At 39.6% G+C, this 19,727-nt stretch overlaps 5 protein-coding genes across 5 annotated transcripts; all 5 read right to left on the bottom strand.

Annotated features, from left to right (window-relative positions):
* Nucleotides 1–74: 74 nt before the first annotated feature.
* On the bottom strand, nucleotides 75–3,329 carry LOC139614984 (olfactory receptor 1M1-like). Its single transcript, XM_071472723.1, has 2 exons — nucleotides 3,231–3,329; nucleotides 75–2,854 (listed from the first exon to the last, which is right to left on the bottom strand). The coding sequence occupies exons 1-2, from the start codon at nucleotides 3,327–3,329 to the stop codon at nucleotides 1,892–1,894; spliced, it is 1,062 nt and encodes a 353-aa protein (XP_071328824.1). The 3' UTR covers nucleotides 75–1,891.
* A 4,839-nt stretch (nucleotides 3,330–8,168) lies between these two features.
* On the bottom strand, nucleotides 8,169–9,704 carry LOC139614985 (olfactory receptor 56A4-like). Its single transcript, XM_071472724.1, has one exon. It carries the CDS (start codon nucleotides 9,138–9,140, stop codon nucleotides 8,169–8,171), a length of 972 nt encoding a protein of 323 aa, XP_071328825.1. The 5' UTR covers nucleotides 9,141–9,704.
* A 3,254-nt stretch (nucleotides 9,705–12,958) lies between these two features.
* On the bottom strand, nucleotides 12,959–13,885 carry LOC139615009 (olfactory receptor 6N2-like). Its single transcript, XM_071472756.1, has one exon. The coding sequence runs from the start codon at nucleotides 13,883–13,885 to the stop codon at nucleotides 12,959–12,961; it is 927 nt and encodes a 308-aa protein (XP_071328857.1).
* A 2,090-nt stretch (nucleotides 13,886–15,975) lies between these two features.
* LOC139614894 (olfactory receptor 6K3-like) lies at nucleotides 15,976–17,614 on the bottom strand. The gene has a single exon (XM_071472564.1). The coding sequence runs from the start codon at nucleotides 16,935–16,937 to the stop codon at nucleotides 16,017–16,019; it is 921 nt and encodes a 306-aa protein (XP_071328665.1). The 5' UTR covers nucleotides 16,938–17,614; the 3' UTR covers nucleotides 15,976–16,016.
* A 92-nt stretch (nucleotides 17,615–17,706) lies between these two features.
* Nucleotides 17,707–19,528, bottom strand: LOC139614893 (olfactory receptor 6N2-like). Its single transcript, XM_071472563.1, has one exon. It carries the CDS (start codon nucleotides 19,475–19,477, stop codon nucleotides 18,554–18,556), a length of 924 nt encoding a protein of 307 aa, XP_071328664.1. The 5' UTR covers nucleotides 19,478–19,528; the 3' UTR covers nucleotides 17,707–18,553.
* Between the last annotated feature and the right edge of the window lie 199 nt (nucleotides 19,529–19,727).

The raw sequence follows: 19,727 nt of genomic DNA, 5'->3' as shown, positions 1-19,727 counted from the left end.
TTTTTGATACATACTTCAGCAAGATAGAAAACATACAATAAACCGTAGTGCATGGCATCGGCATATACCGCACACAAACAACTTTGTCTGACAATATTCAGCATAACATGGAAATTTCAGGATATGTTGGTATGTATCAGCCGATCAAATGCATAAAAACATTACAAACAGTCTCTTCATTAGTTTGTTTAGAGTGAGATTTTAGAGTCATGCAGCATCTTCTTCTAGTCCAATCCACCCTGAGGTTGTGCTCAACTTTTATCCTGTTTTGCTGTTTCATAGAGAGAAGCCTTGTGTACAGTCAGGGTCCAGAGGGAGGTAAGTGAGTCCTGCTACTCGTGAACCTTGTGTCATGCACACAGCCACACACAAACACGTTGTTAGCATTGAAGTTCTTCATGACTGAAGAGGACAGAAAGCTTGTAATTTGTAATGCTTGTAAGGCCAAAGTCAACTGTGGAGGAACAACCACGACAAACTTAATCAGCAATTTGTCTAATTGTCTAATTAAATGTCTAATTTCAAGAAGCTAGCAAAGGCAAAGCAGCTGGTGCCACACTGCTTACCCCTCACCTGTGCATGATGGCAACTTGCTTTACTGCTGAACTACGTGTGTCCACTCACCCCACCAGCATTGCTGCTGTACCATAGATAATAGGCATTAATTATATTAATCATTCATCACTGATGAGTGGAATGAAAAGTGAGTTTTACAACTTTTCACCAGAATGCAGTCACAAGGTTTAGGTTTACCTTCGTTCAAAGTGAGAGCAAGAGGTCACCTGATTATTTGATAGTAAATCGTCAAAGTTTGATTATGAACATACAATTGAATAGTCCATTAAAGAGAAGTTAGAAAATGTTTGTGTAATTGTTAATTATGTAGTTCTTATAAAGACATTTGTAATTAGCAGGTGAGTCTTCAACAAAAAATCCGAAATCACATTTGAGAGATGGTGTCCGTTTATAGACATGATCACCTGGATTTCTTTCCTCAAGTGGCACATGTCACCGCTGCCATAGTTCTATTCCACCTCCGTAGCACATACTGAAATTCTTTCAGAAAATTGTAAATTGTAAATTTGAATATTTATTTGTGTGATGTCTGGTCTATGTTGTGTGACGTTGGCCTTCGTGGAGGTCTGTGCTCTCTGAATGCCCTTCTAGTTTTTAATTGTTTCAGGTCCTCTAATGCAAACAGCTGGTGATTTTCTTCTTTTTATCTTGATTAACATGTAAAACTTTCCCACAATTACAGCAGAAAGGTCACCTTGTATGGAAATGTTTGGGCCTCACTTATTCTGATGATGACAAAGGTTCACCTCTTCATGGACACTTCATGGAGGTCCATTGTGATATTCAGATGTATTGCATTCTTGCAGCACAACATTTTGCACAGAAATCTTAAATGAACCATTGGCAGCTTAATAATTATGACAAGATGATGCCTAGTATGATTCAGTACATATGGGTACTTACTCCCAATGACAACCAAATTACTCCATATTTCCCAAATGAGTTTTATTATGATCCCAGAGGAGAAGTGGTTTACAACAGCAAAACATGAGAACAGACAATAAACACTGATCTTTATACCCATTCAAATCCAAAATTCTACTGCTTTTAACAAGCTGAGTTTTATTTCTCATTAGTGTTATTACAGACAGTACGTGCTGCTGGCCAGAAAACAGAAGGGTCATATGCAGAGGAACAAACATTTTTACTAGGTTCTAAGCATTAGTCAATCACAATCATTTGATGATGAGGTGGAGTTGGAATAAGCCTGTACAACCTGAATGTAATTTCTCTTTTCACCAGCATCTATGTTTGTTTATAGAGAATGTGATGGCAAACTAATTATGCACTACAGAAGCACTTTTTTTTTTAGTTTTTACACAGCAACTATTTTCCGTGTTTTAAAAAATCTAAAAATCACTCCTCTGATCTGGGGCAGATTCAGGCCATAAACCAGAGGGTTAAGGATGGGAGGAATGATCAGAAACTTAAGCGATAAAACAACAAAGATGAATGGATTAACTTCCTCAGCCTTAAATCGACTCAGAGAAAGCTCACAAAAAACTGATATAGTATAGTTCAGGAATGTCACAATGTGAGGGAGGCAGGTCTGTAACGCCTTTCCTCTGAATTCAGACGAGCTTCTCCTGCAAACCAGCAGAATACGCAGGTAGGTGTACAGGACAAAGGCCAGGGAGATAAAGATGTGTGCTACAGTAAGTATGCGACCTACTGTACTGTTTGCAGTTGTGTCCACGCAGGAGAGCTTCACCACAGGCCAATTAGAGCAAAATATCCTGTGTATCTTATCACCACACAAAGGCAGTCGGACACTGAGATAGAGACAGAGGCTTAATGCAAATGCAGGGTAGAGCACAGCAAAACTCACAAGATGTTGCACCATCCTGAACGTCATTTTACTGTGGTAGTGTAAAGGCTGGCAAATAGCTACAAATCTATCATAGGCCATGATGCCAAGAATCGTCAGTTCATATGTTGCATATGTGTAAATAACATAGATCTGAATGAAACAGAATGGACGTGAGATCAAATGAGTGTCGGACAGTATGTCCATCAGAAACCTGGGGAAGAAACCGGCTGAGCCATACAGAGAGTTTAAAGACAGACAGCAGATAAATATATACATGGGCTGATGCAGAGACTTCTCCAGACAGACTGTCAGAATAATGAAAGCATTAGCAGAGATTATAGTCATGTAGATCAACAGACACAGACTAAAGAACAGATACCTGAGAGGCCCGTAGTCTGAAAAAAAAGTCAACTGAAAGTAGAGAGGATTCAGGCTGTTGTTGCTCTTCATGTCAGAGAAACAGGAGAACTGGAAGAGGAGAAGTGAGAGTGATGGAGAGAGGGAGGTGAGGAGACAAACTGAAGTACAGCAAATAGAATTAAAATGTCTTTTTTTCACACGTAATTTTGACTGAAAACACACAATATGCCAGCATGCATGGAATTGACATAAACTGCACACAATGCTCAGTAACTATTAAAGTGCTGTGGTTTGTCCAGAGAACTATAAAATCATTGAGGAAGGAGTCTGTCAGTTCATATAAGATGAGATCTTAGAGAGACAGGCAGCATCCTCTCTTGATCTAATCCAACAGAGGAAGCTGCCACATTTATGCTGTTCTGCCACTGCACTGAGAAGAGCCACATACACAAACAGGCCCAAAGGAATGAAAGTGTTTTTTTACCCTGGTTGTAACGTGGCAGTTGGGATAACAGGTACAGCCAGGTTTCCTTCCACACACAATGGAGGCAACGCAGGATGAAGAGCACTGTATACAACACATACCTGTACATTTTGAAATAAGTTTACAACAATGTTCTCTGAAGTTTAGCCATTTAAATTTTAGTGTTATCTATAGCATAATTTCATAATTTCCAGAGAAAAATAATGTGCCATCAGCAAATATTTCAACTAAGTAGGTACTTGTAAAAGTTTTGCTATTACTACGTAGCTAATGTTAGCATCAACAGCGGTTGACTTAATAGTCTAGCAAAAATGTTGTGAGCTCAAAATCGCACTTGATTCCTGCAGACATGGAAAGCAACACAAATTTTAACCAATGTTTGCGTCTAACTCTATCACTTCTTTTCTTCTACTCAAGAATGCTAGCCAGCTAGCCCCAGCCCAGTTGACCCATCTCGTCACCTTCCAATAGTGAGTCACAATTTGATCTCGTCCAATACTGAGTCCACATATTCTTTAGTCCACAGGTGAGTTGAAAAGACGGACCAGGTAGTATTCTCATGAATGACACCAAGTGGACACCACAGTAGATCCACAGCACTACCCAGACAGAGCAAGCAAAGGTAGAATCTCTGGTTAATTACTTTTAATAACTTGTTTGCAGTTTAGTGAAGACATGGGGTAGGTCACCAGAAAATTCAAACATAAAATATAACCACAAAACATCTGTGCCCCAGCAGCAAGAAGCTGAAAGGCATGGATACTACTGACTGGTCCGTGTTTTCAATTCATCTGTGGACCAAAGAATATGCTGACTCAGTATGTGTTCTATTGATATGTTCTACTGGTAATAACACAGGAGGCTGCATTCTGAGCCAGTTGAACCCTTGTTGGTGAGCGAGCGGATGATGAGTAATTTAGAGGTATGAGTGTTTTTACTGGGCAGGGCACTAGCTCACCTGGCAAGGCTAGCTCGCACACTACAAGCAATATTCCAACCAGGTTTTCAGGGTGGTGAGGAGGGTTAAGGTTAAGTTCCGAGGGGACCCAAGACGGATATATTTATGACGAGGATGACGAAGAATATCCAGGTGAGAGTACAGTCCTCATAGTGGCTCGGAGGGTGAAATCAGAGTTGAAAAAGCTCCACAGATGTGTGTTGGAGTACTGATGTCACTGGATGGAGTATGAGAAATAGGGTACTTAAGTTTGCAGTCATCTTAAATCATGTTAGTCACTCCCCTTGTTAAGTTGCTTTTATCCCTGTGAATTGTGTCTTGTCACTAGTTTTTTTTAAAAACTGTAACTACCTGGATTATGTGGGAAAATAAATAAAATAAAATACTGTGTTCCACTGCTCTGCTCCAGTCTCTGTTCTTGGGTTATGACACACTGCTCCCTTGTAGAACCCAAATTAATTCCCAAATACTGAGTTAAAACCTTGAGAGTTCCGAGGCTCTTACAAATGTAGGTGGCATTGTTGGGCAACCTTTAGTGATCTGTGCCACATGAACACACAGTTCAGCGATGCAGATATCACACACATGCAACACAGACAGTGAATTTCTGGCAACATGATATGATAGTGTAAGTCAAGTTCAGTGTTGGTAATATGGAAATTTAGCATTAGCATGCTAGTTGTTAGCGTGCTAGCATTATTTCAGCCCTTGTTGGTGAGCGAGCAACTGCACTAGCTCCCTGATTTCAAGATTCTGCTTCTCACTTTTAAGTCACCTCACAACCTGGCACCTCTGCATCTCTCTGAACCCCTCCATATATGCACTTCAGCCTATACTCTTCGATCTTGCTCCTCCAATATCTAACAGCTGGACACACTGGATGCATAGTGTGTGTGTTTCAGCTGCTGTTGCTTATCTGCTTATCAGAAAATTCCTCTAAAATGCCACTGTCTCTATTTATATGTTTTCATTTCTGTGACTGTCAATCAGTCTTTTCCCCATATATTTGTGCCACAAGACGCTTCACACCTGAAAAATAGGCGATGCGCCGAATCTCTAGATTACGCAACGCAGCCGCAATCACGTCTCTCGTAGGCAGTGTCCACTCTAAACCATTAACATTGGTGCCAAAATGAAAACCAAGACATTCAGCAGTTACCACGCAAACGCAAAGCATCCAGTGTGTCTTGGCCTAACTACCTCCTGCTCGTCTAGGGTTTAGAGCCTTTGGATGTGTTGCCCCTTGACTCTGGAACTCATTCCATAAGACATCCGTAACACTGATTACTAGTGTCCACTCTAGAATCCGCTCCGGGGTCCAAACCTGAAAATTCACACCGATTGTAACAGAACAACCTGGCTAGCAGGGACCCTGCAGATTCAGGCGCAGTCAAGCAAGTGCTCGCTGTTCAAAGGCCATTAATAGGACAACACAGAAAAATGTTGCAGGACATTATTGAAAACTTTAATGCCCTCAGTACCAGTGTAACTCACCTCAGAACCCAGATGGACCCATTAACCACATGCCTTGATCTACCAGCCCCTCCTAACCCTGCTACTGTGCCTCCTGCTCAGACAGCTCCTCTAGTCTCCTTCCTTGAACCGTACATGCCCACGCTAGAACGCTACAGAAGTGAGTTAGGGTCGTGTGGCTGCTTCCTTCTTCAGTGTTCCTTAGTGTTTGACCCACCACATATGCCACTGATGAGTCAAAGATAGGTTTCATTGTTAATTTACTCATGGTCAAAGACACACAATGGGCTACAGCAGTGTGGAAAAGACAATCTCAATTTACCGACACCTATCCTGACTTCATTAATCATATGCAATGAGTTTTTGACCAGCCAGTTGAGGGGGAAGAAACGGTCATTCAATTATTATCACTTCGATGAGGTACCAGATCCATAGCCAAATACTCGGTACTGAAAGTGGCTGGGATGGGGTCTCTTTCCAGGGCACCTTCACCCATGGCTTATCAGAGAGTAAGCCATGGGTACCACTCACTCTCTGCCAGATTGTTCCACTTTACTCGTGGTAATACTCCAGGCCTCTGGAAACTTGCTCGTGCCTAGACATTATCTTGCTTACTGTGGATCATGCTCTCACCCATTCTCTCTTCTTCGCGCCAGTGTTCCCATGCTCCAGTGCTGTGCCTCCCCTGCTTGGAGTTCCTTCCAAAGCCTGCAGCTCCACTCACTTGCTGACTCCCCACTCCACCGCCATTACCGGCCATGCTACTCAACAGTCATCTCCTCCACTCGTTGCCATTCACCTTTTCCCCTTCTCCAGCCAGATCACTCTGCTCCCCTGGACTTTTTCCCCAAAGAGACTCCTATCACTCAGAACTGTTTGGTTATCCAATAAACTCTTTTATCATTCACTCCTGCCTGTCTGTTTCTAGAATCCGTTCGGGGTCCTAACCTGAAAATTCACACCAATGACAGATTCCCTTCGAGCGGCTGCACTCAGATGCAGTGTTTCCAACTACTTTCAATGTAAAGTAACTAAAGTTATTTTCAAATGTTACTTAATATCGGTAGATGATATAATATACTAATTAGCATATTCATGACACCATATGTTGTATTTGTCTTCAGCCTAGTCTCAGCAGGTTTCAGTCCTTTAACTATGGGCTTCTGCTCTCTGAACTACTACGTCATTGGACATGGAGCTTTTTTAAAGTTATTATTTTTTGGGCTTTTATGCCTTTATTATAGTTCAGTGGAGACTGACAGGAAAGGGGGTAGAGAGGGGAATGACATGCAGGAAAGAGTCGGATCGATCGGGAGCCGAACCGGTGCCCGCCTGCCAAGAGCGTCTTTGCGCTCAAATGGTATGCGCCCTAACCACTCGACTACCGGGCCGCCCCGGACATGGAGCTTTTTGTACAGTACCAGCCAAGTCACTTCACCTCTCATATTTGTTATGGACTGCTTTTTGCATTGAAAAAAGCATCTAACTTCATATCAAGTTCTTCTGGCACAGTATAATGTCACTCTGATGACATCATTGAAAGTGTTACTATCAACATTCATAACCTCTGTCAAGAAGGTTATGTTTTTACTCATGTCAGGAATATGCAAAAAGTACTGAACTGATTTGATCTGAATTTGGGGCATTAGGCTTGGGGCATGGGCGAGGGAAGAACCCATTAAATTTTGGGGTAGCTATGGATCATTTACTATAAATCTGAATTTTATTTGTCTGAAGTCTCTTGTTTGACATTGTCTTCGGTGGAGGTATGGGCTCTCTGAGTTCCCTTTTTAGTTTTTGTTTCAGGTCTTCTAATGCAAACACTCACACTGGCAACAGGTGATTTTTTTTTTTTTTTTTCTTTTTATCTTCTTTAACATTTTGTGTATGAAACTTTCTCATATTTAGAGTTTAACAGGTCACCTTGTACAGAAATGGTTGGGTTCACCTCTTCATGGACATTTCATGGAAGTCCATTGTGATCTTCAGATGTATTACATTCTTGCAGCTCAAGATTTTGTACAGAAATCCCTGAAAAGATGGCTGCTTAATCGTGAGGACAAGATGGTCAGTATGTATGGGTACTTACTCTCACTAGCTCAATCAGATAATAAAAACTGATCTTTATACCTATTAACCCAAATTCTACTGCTTTTAACAAGCTGAGTTTTATTTGTCATTCGTGTTATTACAGACAGTACGTGTTACAGGCCAGAAAAAGAAACAGAAGAGTCATATGCAGAGGAATAAACATTTTTACTAGGTTGTGAGTCTTAATTGCTCTTGTTTTTTGATGAGGTACAGTGGGAATAAGCATCAAGAAGAAAGAAATTGAATTGAAATTGAATATTAATGTTGCCTTTGTGCAGCTTGATCTATTTGAATTTAATTTCTCTTTTCACCACCATCAGTTTGTTCAAAGAGAATGTGATGGCAAACTAACTATGTTTGCAGATCATTTTAAGTCCACGTTCTACAGAAGTGCTTTAATTCTAACTAATAGAGGGTCAAGGGTTCTGTATGTGTTGAGGTTTTATGCAGGAACCATTTTGTGTGTTTCTAAAAAATCTAAAAAGCACTCCTCTGATCTGGGGCAGATTCAGGCCATAAACCAGAGGGTTATTGATGGGGGGGATGATCAGAAACTCCAGTGATAAAACAACAATGACAAATGGATTAACTTCATCAACTTCTAAACGACTCAGTGAAAGTTCACAGAAGAGAGAGAAAGAAAAGGTCACAAATGTCACAATGTGAGGGAGGCAGGTCTGTAACGCCTTTCCTCTGAATTCAGATGAGCCCCTCCTGCAAACCAGCAGAATACGCAGGTAGGTGTACAGGACAAAGAACAGGGGCAGAAAGATGGTTGCTACAGTGAGTATGCGACCTACTATGTCGTTTACAGTTGTGTCCACGCAGGAGAGCTTCACCACAGACCAGTTAGAGCACAATATCCTCTGCAGTTTATCACCACACAAAGGCAGTCGGACACTGAGATAGAGACAGAGGCCACACGCAAATGCAGGGTAGAGCACAGCAAAACTCACAAGATGTTGCACCATCCTGAACGTCATTTTACTGTGGTAGTGTAAAGGCTGGCAAATAGCTACAAATCTATCATAAGCCATGATGCCAAGAATCGTCAACTCACATGATGCATATGTGTAAATAACATAGATCTGAATAAAACAGAATGGACGTGAGATCAAATGAGTGTCGGACAGTATGTCCATCAGAAACCTGGGGAAGAAACTGGCTGAGCCATACAGAGAGTTTAAAGACAGACAGCAGATAAATATATACATGGGCTGATGCAGAGACTTCTCCAGACAGACTGTCAGAATAATGAAAGCATTAGCAGAGATTATAGTCATGTAGATCAACAGACACAGACTAAAGAACAAATACCTGAGAGGCCCGTAGTCTGAAAATAGAGTCAACTGAAAATACAGAGGATTCAGGCTGCTGTTGCTCTTCATGTCAGAGAAACAGGAGAACTGGAAGAGGAGAAGTGAGAGTGATGGAGGGAGAGGAAAAGATTAAAGTACAGCAATCAAATTAAAATGTTTTTTGATACATACTTTAGCAAGATAGAAAACATACAATAAACCGTAATGCATGGCATCGGCATATACCGCACACAAACAACTTTGTCTGACAATATTCAGCATAACATGGAAATTTCAGGATATGTTGGTATGTATCAGCCGATCAAATGCATAAAAACATTACAAACAGTCTCTTCATTAGTTTGTTTAGAGTGAGATTTTAGAGTCATGCAGCATCTTCTTCTAGTCCAATCCACCCTGAGGTTGTGCTCAACTTTTATCCTGTTTTGCTGTTTCATTGAGAGAAGCCTTGTGTACAGTCAGGGTCCAGAGGGAGGTAAGTGAGTCCTGCTACTCACAGGCTATTTGTGCTCTTCACTTATATTTTTGGCCGTACCGCAACTGTGGGGCCACCAGTATAACCTGGAATGTCACTGACTGACTCACTGATCATATTTCCACAACTGGTCAGTTGAATACCTCGTCACTGCGCTGGAGTTTCTGGTGCAAGGTTCTATAAGGGGTTGTTTACAGTCGGCAATGTTGCCAACTTGTAGCGTAGTCACTAGATTTTTTCAAACAGGACTAGTTATAAACCTAGTAAATGGCTCGACCTTGTATGGATGTCAACCTTAGGCTTCGGGTTACACCTCTTGCCACAGGCACTCTACTGAGCTGCTCTGGTTTCCTGGCTGCCTGGGAACTGCAGGGAAGCACTTCAATACGCTGCCTCCATTACAGCAAATAAAATACTCTCATTACAAATAACATACACACATATAAGACACACTCAGCCGGGAGAGCTTGAGAGAGGGAGGGAGAGAGAGAAGTCATTGCTAATTGCTAAATAAACTCGCAGATCTGAATAGCATATAAACAACAGAAACACCAGAGACCAGAAATGAGACAATACACTTACTGCATCCTAGCATTAAAAGCCCTGTTAAGAAATGAAGGGTTTTTGTTCACTGAAACACTAGAAGGCTTTTAATTTGAAATGAGTACAGGACGTATTGAATTTGTATTACCATATAATGCAGTAACACAGAAAACAGGAGCAACTGAAGGCTTCGTACTAAAATACAGCTGTGCCAATTTTACGTATCAGAGGGAATTAGACATAAAGAGCTGCCTCTAATAAAAGTCTTTGATGTTCTGCGATAAATGGAATGATTGGGAGAGAGCTCCCAGTGGACATTATGGATATTTATTTGGATTATTGGATATGATTACTTTTGGCAGTTCCTTTTTTTAAGTCTCCCCAAGATGAGTAGGCTTTTCAGGCCCTGATCCTTCCTGATCCCAAGAGACAGTTTGTTGCAAAGGTGATCTGATGCCTCAGATGTCGTAGAAGCTGTACCGTCCCATCTGTCAGCCTCAGATCAGAATTACACTCTTCTGAATGCTTCTCCTGCAAGTTATTACCAGTGGAATGACACTAGGACATAGTTGGTGGCAGTCAATTTAGCCCTGGAAGAGAAAAGAGACACTACCTGGAGGGTGTGTGACAAGCATTTCTGGTTTGGCCTGATCGCCACAGTCCCCCCCTGAGCACATCACCAGTCAGGCCACAGGAATCCTGCCTGTGTCCTGTATAGTTGGTGCAGTCCCTTGGCAAATAAATGAAAATGTAAAGCAGGCTTTGAATCAATCAAAGGAGCAGGAGCTCCAGATGCCTGATCCACTAACCAGTTTTTCTCCTCTTTCAGGTTCTGTAGTGGTGACACTTCTCCCATCTCACTTATCATCAACATGTTTACCGCAGTCAGGATCACCCACCATTGAGGAAGTCATATGTGCTATCACAAAGTTACGAACCATGCACCGCACAGATCTCCTTCATCCACTCCTGGTTCCTCACCCTCCCTTGTCCCACATATCACTGATTTGCAACCAGCTCAACACCGTTCTATCAGTTGTTGATTCAAGTTCTTAAAGTTAGCACAAGTCATTCCCTTACTGAAGCTCCCATCAGCCAAAGAGATTACTGAAACGGTGCTAAGCTAAATGGTCTCTGGTTCTGGAGGAAGGCTTGCTTATTAATTGGTTCTGCTGTCTTCTTGTCCTCAAGGGTTCTTTCTCAGACAAAAGGCCAGGCAGAGCACTTCAATCCAAATAGAAACCAGTTTCCCTTCTCTTACTTACTGGAATCCTTCCTTCTGGAACAAGCAGCTGCTGCGGGTGGAATATGATTTCCTCACTAATTCTGCCACAAGTCTCACCCATACAGTGCACTTGCTAATCTCCCTTGTTACTGAGTCTTATAGGAGGTCAGTGACCCATCTGTCCAGGCCTCCATCTGCCACCTCTGCCACACCTGCCTGAGGGCACATTCCAACACCTGGTCAATGGGGAGGGTTACAGAATGTTCTGGATCCGTTTCTAATTGACGTCATCATGACCTGTAGGGAGGGACTGGTGTCATCCCTTTAATGGTGCTGGATAAGTAAACTTCTGTCATTTCAGAAGCCCGCCATTCCTCATCTGACCTGTAGTGTGTTCCCCCCAATCCCAGTCACATGATCACCATACCCACTCTCTGCCTGCCCGATCCTGACTCCTGTCTGTTACCTGTGCCTTCCTGCCTGATTGTCCTTTGCCTGCTTTTGTTTTCCCATGCAGCCTAATTACCTGTTTCTGCCACTGACTTTGAATTGTAAATGTCTCTTCTACCCTCAACTGCTATGTCTCTGAGTCCTGCCTTGAGTCCAAACCTCTGCATTCTGAACCATAACTCCTTCATTTTATACAGAGGTGTATGATCTTTCAAAGAGGTCATTGATTTCTATATAGTCTCATGAAGACTTTTCATGAAATGTATTAGCAAATATTAGCACCAAATGCTAAGGACATGAGATGACCATTTTCATTACTATTACCCTACCACTGCTACTTTCTGGGATTAAATTATTTCCACTTCCTGATACCGAGTTAGCCAGCAAGTTTTTGAAAACTGCAGTCTGGCCAAAACACTGCAGCCAGATTGCTCACAAAGACTAAGCTGAAGAAACCCATTATCTCATACTTGGCTTTACAGTCAATGCAAATTCAGTGTGAGTGAATCTTATATATGGCCAAGAGATATTTGCTGGTTATTTGCAGACACATTTCCAAGAGTTTGACCTTTATAGCCATTGTTCTCGTACAAAAAAAAAGTGGGCCAAGCATTTGCAATTTGGGTCTCAACAGTAAAGTAGCCCTGTAAAATGTCAAATAACATTACTACTGTGAATCCATCTTAGATTTTAAGCTTTATTAAATGTCACCAGTTTTTGGATATTAATTCAAAATCAAATAAAAATCTCTGACTTATCAAATTAACCTGACTCAGTTTTTCCCCTCTTTCTGTCAGTGTCACATCTTTTCCTCTATGCCAGTGCTTTGCATGGCCAGGTTTCTGGGTTTCAATCTGTATGTTTGTGGATAACACGTTTGTTTATTATATTTTTATTTGGTTTCATGAACTTACAATCACAACCTGTTCAATAAGGGCACTGGGTCATTGTAAAGAAGAAACATTTTACTAGTGTGATTCCATACATTTCTGATTAAGGAACTAAAACACAACAGGACAAAAGAACAATCTGTGCAAAACAGACGTGCTCCTGTATTTGAGGCCGTTCACACTCAAGATGAACTCAGAGCATTTTAAAATGACATGTTCAATTTCTTCAATTCATGACCATCACAAACTTAATTAATGAGCCCAGAGCCATTCATACTGATATATGGTATTTAGTATTAATACATCAGATAATTTTGGCTGGAGAGAACAACCTCTTGAGGTGTTTAGAGATTTCTTTCATTTTTAGTCCATACATTATTGGATTAAAGAGAGGGTGATACATTACTATTTGTAACGTCATTATTAAACGTACAGTTTTTGGAAAATCTGATTCCAGCTGAACTGTAATAACATCATAGGCACACAAACAGGAGAAGTTGATTAAAACTATCAGGTGAGGTAAACAGGTCTGTGCTGCCTTTTTCCTCACATCTCTGCTGCTTCTGTAGGAGATTATAAGTATCCTGGTGTATGTGAAAAGTATGAAAAGCACAGGGAGAAGTGCAACATTTAGCAAAATGACCATATCATGTATAATTTGTGCGCTTGAGACAACACACTGAAGTTTATAAACTGTATTGTTACAAAAGATTGCTTTCAAGGTAAAAGTGCAGAGTTTTTTTTTAGCACTCAACCCAGCTGGCACTGCAACCTGAGAAGCAGGCAGCAGCCAAGCTAAAATTAAGAAAATACTCACAGAGGTTTTTCTCATGATAGTTGGATATTGCAGAGGTTTACATATAGACACATACCTGTCATAGGCCATGGCTGCCAACAGTAAGAATTCTGAACCACCTAAAGAGTAAAATATATGGAACTGAAAGAGACAAGCTGAATAAGATATGATCTGTTTTTCAGACAAAAAGTCGATCAAAAGCTTTGGGTAGATAACAGTGCTGAGAAGAACAGAGTTGATTAACAAAGCTGCAATGAAAATGTACATAGGCTCATGGAGGTTTTGGTGGCTCCAGATAAGGTACACAATGGTAGAATTACTGCAGATTATGAGAATATATACTGTAAATATAATCATAAAATAAAGATATCTGTATTTGTCAACTTCCACATGCCCACCAAGAGTTACATAGGTTACATTAAATTCATCATCCATTAATTCACTTTATGATTAGCAGAGACAGATTATATAACAGGAAAATGCAAGTAATGGTAGAGAACACAACTATCACTCTGCAAACTGAATTAACATGTATCCTGCACCTGAGAGTTTTTTCATTTACAGTTACGTGACCATTTAGAGTGTGCTCATCTCCAGAGTGAACTGCTTGAGTCTGTGGAATGTTTTTTATCAGATCGCTTCGTCCTCCATGGATCTCATTATGCTTTACGAACAACTGCTAACTGCTTCATCAAACTCTGGAGGCTTAACATTGTAAACAGAGTTGCTCAGTGGTTGGGAAAACCTTCAGTGTTTCAAAACACCCAAGTGAGGTGATGTAGTATATAGAGCAACATAATTCACGTCAGGAGGAGGTTGGGGTGGATGGATGCGTCAACAAAACAGAGGAATATGACACAGGAGAGAATGTTGTTTATATTATCCATGACCGCTCCACAAAGTTCACCAAGTTGTTTTTATTGTAACCATGACAACAAAGTTCAATCATCAAATGATGAAGAAATACTTATTTTAATCCAAATCCCCATCTTTTCCTTAACCTAACCAAGTAGCCTTAGTGCCTAAATCTAACCTAGGCATGACCATTATTACAGTAACCATGGTTTGGAAGGTAGGTATGACATATCGGTACAGTCCGTGTGGTTGTTATTGTAACTGTAGGGGCGCTATTTCAAGAGTGGAAAAAACAACCTGTATGGTTTTTCAGGTTGGAGGACTGGTCGAAGAAATCATGTTATGAGGATACCCTAGAGCGCGTGACAAATGATTACCTACAGTTATGTCAATCGCTGTAATCTTGCATTGGTATTACTTTAAACAACCATAATTGAAATTTACTGTGGATTATGATACTTTGGAAGAGAGGGTTAGGCTTAGGGTTGCTGGACTTTGGAAAGGTTTGACAAGGATTAAACCTCCATGGTTTAAAGATACAATACAAAGAGTAATAACTGACTATGTTTACAGCTGGAGGTGTCCTGAGAACAGTGGCCACTGGGGATTTTTGGCTCCAGTATCACAAATGGCCACTGGCAAAAACTGACTGCAAGGCTGAGCTTTGGTGTCGTATGGAGGTCTTATGAAACATCTATGACTGCCAGAGGGAGGATTCAGGGAGCAATGCAACACTGGACGTGATCTCATGGGGTAGCAGATATAAACAAAATGGAGACTGTAGAGCAACAGTTTGCTGAAATGTTAGTAAAACTTTGCTGTGAGAAAAAACAAAAGGTCAAATAAAGGTCAAATGATGATGATTGGTGGAAGAATTGGTAGGGACACGTGGTCAACACTTACTGTCTATTGGACCAGGAGGTGTGATTCTAACTGTTAGTTTGAATATCTGTCAACACTAGTATGCTAGCTAACGATAGTTTACTACATCGTTTACTGTTGCTTGGCAACACTGTCAGCTGCTCCGGGACTGACATAATAATAATCATAAATATTCCTGATTTTTAAACATGTCTGTTTGTTTGATAATGTCTGGGTTCGGCCGTTTGCCCTGCAATCAAACTGCCGTAGGGTTTGATGTGGAAATAGACCAATCACCTTTCTCTAGTGACTTAGATGGACTGATTTGGTCCAGACCTTGATATAATTTCATTTTTTATACCTGTTAAATGAATAAGACTTGATTTAACAACGAGGAAACATTTTAATGTTGAAATGAATTCAGACATTTTTGTGAAAATAGGCATGATGTGAGTTTGACCATTGAGATGGGAATTCAGCTCATGGTGGGGGTAGTTAGAATTATAACCATTATAATGATTACTATTATTTGACAACAACAGCAAATTAGTCAAACAAATTAGACTCTCTCAGGGCACCAAATCACATTTTCACTCTCATAGACTGTCAAATCAAAACATTCATTACAAACTCTAACGATACACCAGAAAACATTATGGAAGACATTAGGGCTCTACAGTATTTTTGTACAGGTAATCAAGAACAAACTGGGGTAGAATAGAAAATAGCACACACATTTTCTGTTGCCCTGGGCTCACAATAAAACTCATTTTGCTGGAGTTTTAACATCTTAAGGGTTTTTAAAAAGCATTTTGTGACACAAACAGTACAACAGTTATCTGTCAATAAATTAGACCATTTTGCAGAACAATCGCTTGAGGTGTTTATAGATTTCTTTCATTTTTAGTCCATATATGATTGGATTGAAGAGAGGGTGATAAATTACTATTTGTATTGTCATTATGAAACGTACAGTTTTTGGAAAATCAGTTTCCATTCGCAGTAGAAGTACATCATATGCACTCAAACAGGTGAAGTTTATTAGAACCAGCAGGTGAGGTAAACAGGTCTGTGTAGCTTTTGTCCTGACTTCTCTACTGCTCCGATGAGATATTAGAAATATCCTGGTGTAAGTGAAAAGTATGAAGAGCACAGGGAGAAATACAGCATTCACTAAAACAACTAAACCATATATATTTAGCGCACTTGAACTCACACAGTGAAGTTTATAGACTGTGCTGTTACAAACTATTCCTTTTAAAGTGAAGTTGCACAGTTTCTTATTAGCATTCAGTACAATTGGCAGTGCAACCTGACAAGCAGGCAGAAGCCAAGCTAAAAGCAGTAAAATACTCACAGTCTTTTTTCTCATGATCATTGGATATTGCAGAGGTTTACATATAGACACATACCTGTCATAGGCCATGGCTGCCAACAGTAAGAACTCTGAACAGGCCAGAGAGTAATATAGAAACCACTGAAAGAGACAAGCTGAATAAGATATGATCTGTTTTTCAGATAAAAGGTCAATCAAAAGTTTTGGGTAGATAGCAGTGCTGTAAAGAATAGAGTTAAGTAATAAAGCTGCAATGAAAATGTACATAGGTTCATGGAGGTTTTGGTGAATGCCGATGAGACTCATAATAGTAGTATTACTGTAGATTATTAGAATATAAGATGTTAACATGATCACAAAGTAAAGATATTTGTATTTATTAATTTCCACATACCCGTTAAGAGTTATATATGTTACATTTAATTTATTATCCATTCAGGTTGTCTAAACAAATTATGAAGAGAAAAGATGGCTTGAAGTCTCACTTTGAAAATGACATTAACATATGATACATTTAGTATAAGAGTTTCTTTTATATATCTGACCTTCACATGAACTTGTGTGTATGGTGAAATAATCCACTAAGTGCAGATATCCAAGAAGGAAGTGAACAGTTTGAGTCTGTTGGATTGTTTTAATCGGCCTGGATCACTCTCCACGGATCTCATTAAAACCTCCATCAAGCGCTCCCATCATCTGAACAACTACATCAAACTCTACAGCAAGGACCCAGAGGTGTTGTACACCTTGTTTACTGGACCGTTTGCCTCTGTCATATATTTATGTCATTAAACAGAATAGTCACTGTATTACAGTTGCCACTGCTAAAGAAATGGACTAAAAACTTTACGATACTTTCTGAACTCTGTGCACTTTAAAATGAGATATTATATTTAAGAAATAAAGTTACATAGGAGTAAGATTTTTGTCATTTTGTCACTTGTGTGAACAGATGTTAAGTTTTACAGCAAACAGAAAGTGTAATGTTGCCATGACTTCAGTGAGTAACACTGTGGGTACAAGTTTCGTCCCATTAAAAAAAAAAAAACAGTTTGTTTACATTTTGTAAAATTAAGTATGCTGAATGAGTTATTATCACTTCCTGTTTGCAGTGCACCCATAGAAGTACAAATAACTGTCACTAGATCACTGTGATACTGAAGAAAACTTAAAAACATGATGATTCTCAGGCAAGTTCTGAAGCGTTCCACCTCCTGTCCCATTAGTGTGTTGTATATTATCTAATAATTGCAAATATTTTACTCATTTGCTGATAGTTTTCTCACAATTATGACATAGTAAGTGTTTGTCTACCTTAGTGAGACTGTGTGAAAATGCCTCGGCTCCTTCATTAGATATGAGATCAACATATAAAACTGACTTCACTCTGAAGTGACAATGTGCATGTCTGAAAGAGCCTTTAGTGTCATGGACTGTGACAGAAACTGAGAGTTCTGCTGTTGGCCTGAGAGTTGAGGGTGTGTACATGTGTGTCCCATCCATTTGTGTGTGATGCAGCTGCATCACACTGATGATGAGTCTGTAATAATAATAATAACAATAATAATAATTCCATGATAAACTGAAAACCTGCTTTGTCCCACAGGAAATGTTTACATTTACAATTTAAATCAAGCAAATTAGCAATAAACAACAAAACAGATCAAGAAACAAAACAGAAAATGATCTTCATGGTGGTGAATATGAAATGATAACATCTAATAAATCTTAATGCACAGTGCACACTTCCTCAATACACAGAGATAAAGTGATACCAACATGAATGACATAACTTCTTATAGGGTTTTTAATGAAACTTGATTACTTTACAAAGAATCAAACTATTGTACAGTTTTTTTTTAATGATGCAGCAATGCAGCAAAATAATCAATTAATAATCTTTACAATGTTGAAGTTAATGACAACTTTTAATGTTTAGCAGTCACTAACAGTTTTTTTAGATTAAATACCTTTCAAAAGTCACAGACATCTCATTTCGACAGGGTTATTACAGAAGAAATAACTGACCAATATTTATTTTTGTTTATACATTAAATCAGTTTATCAAGACAGAACAACCTCTTCAGGTGTTTAGAAATTTCTTTCATTTTTAGTCCATATATGATTGGATTAACGAGAGGATGATACAGAATCACTTGTAAAGTCATTATTAAACGGGCAGTTTTTGGAAAATCTGATTCCAGTTTAACCACAGTGACATCATATGTTACCAAACAGGAGAAGTTTATCAAAACCAGCAGGTGAGGTAAACAGGTCTGTGCTGCTTTTTTCCTGACCTCACCACAGCTTTGGTAGGTTACAATAATGATCTTTGTGTATGTAAAACATATGAAAACCACAGGGAATACTGTAACATTTAACAAAACAATCACGCCGTACACAGATAGTGCTCTTGAACTCACACAGTGAAGTTTGTAGACTGAATTGTTACAAAAGATTCCTTTCAAAGTAAAGCTACAGAGTTTGGTATTAGCACTCAGTGCAACTGGCACTGTGATCTGACAAGCAGGTACAAGCCAAGCTAAACCCAAAAAAATCCTGACACTATTTTTTCTCATGATAGTTGGATATTGCAGAGGTTTACATATAGACACATACCTGTCATAGGCCATGGCTGCCAACAGTAAGAACTCTGCGCCGTTTAAAGAGTAATAGATAAAGCACTGAAAGAGGCAGGATGAATATGATATGATCTGTTTATCAGATAATACGTCAATGAAAAGTTTTGGGTAGATATTAGTGCTGTAAAGAATAGAGTTAAGTAATAAAGCTGCAATGAAAATGTACATAGGTTCATGGAGGTTTTGGTGAAACCAGATGAGGAATATTATGGTCGAATTACTGCAGATTATTAAAATATATACTGTGCACATGATCACAAAATATAAATATCTGTATTTGTACAATTCTACATACCCGTCAAGTGTTACAGATGTTGCATTGAACTCATCCATTATGATTGTGAAAGTGTTGCAGTGAAAACAGGCAGGTTATGTAACAGACATACCTGAATAAAAATGGTTAAGAAACAAGTCTTTGACGATTACACACAACCTGTTTGGGATTGTTTGATTTAGAGTTACCTGCACGACACCAAGAATTGAGACAGTGAAGTGTCCAGGGCTGTGACTTGTATTTATCAGGCCATATCACCCTCCATGGATTTCATTAAACTCTTCACCGGGAGCCACTAACATTCAAACA

The sequence above is a fragment of the Trachinotus anak genome, unplaced genomic scaffold, assembly GCF_046630095.1.
Source record: "Trachinotus anak isolate AG129_WGS33_773 ecotype Australia unplaced genomic scaffold, CSIRO_AGI_Tana_v1 ptg000039l, whole genome shotgun sequence".
Taxonomy (NCBI): Eukaryota; Metazoa; Chordata; class Actinopteri; order Carangiformes; family Carangidae; genus Trachinotus; species Trachinotus anak.
This window is presented reverse-complemented; position numbering and strand designations above follow the sequence as displayed.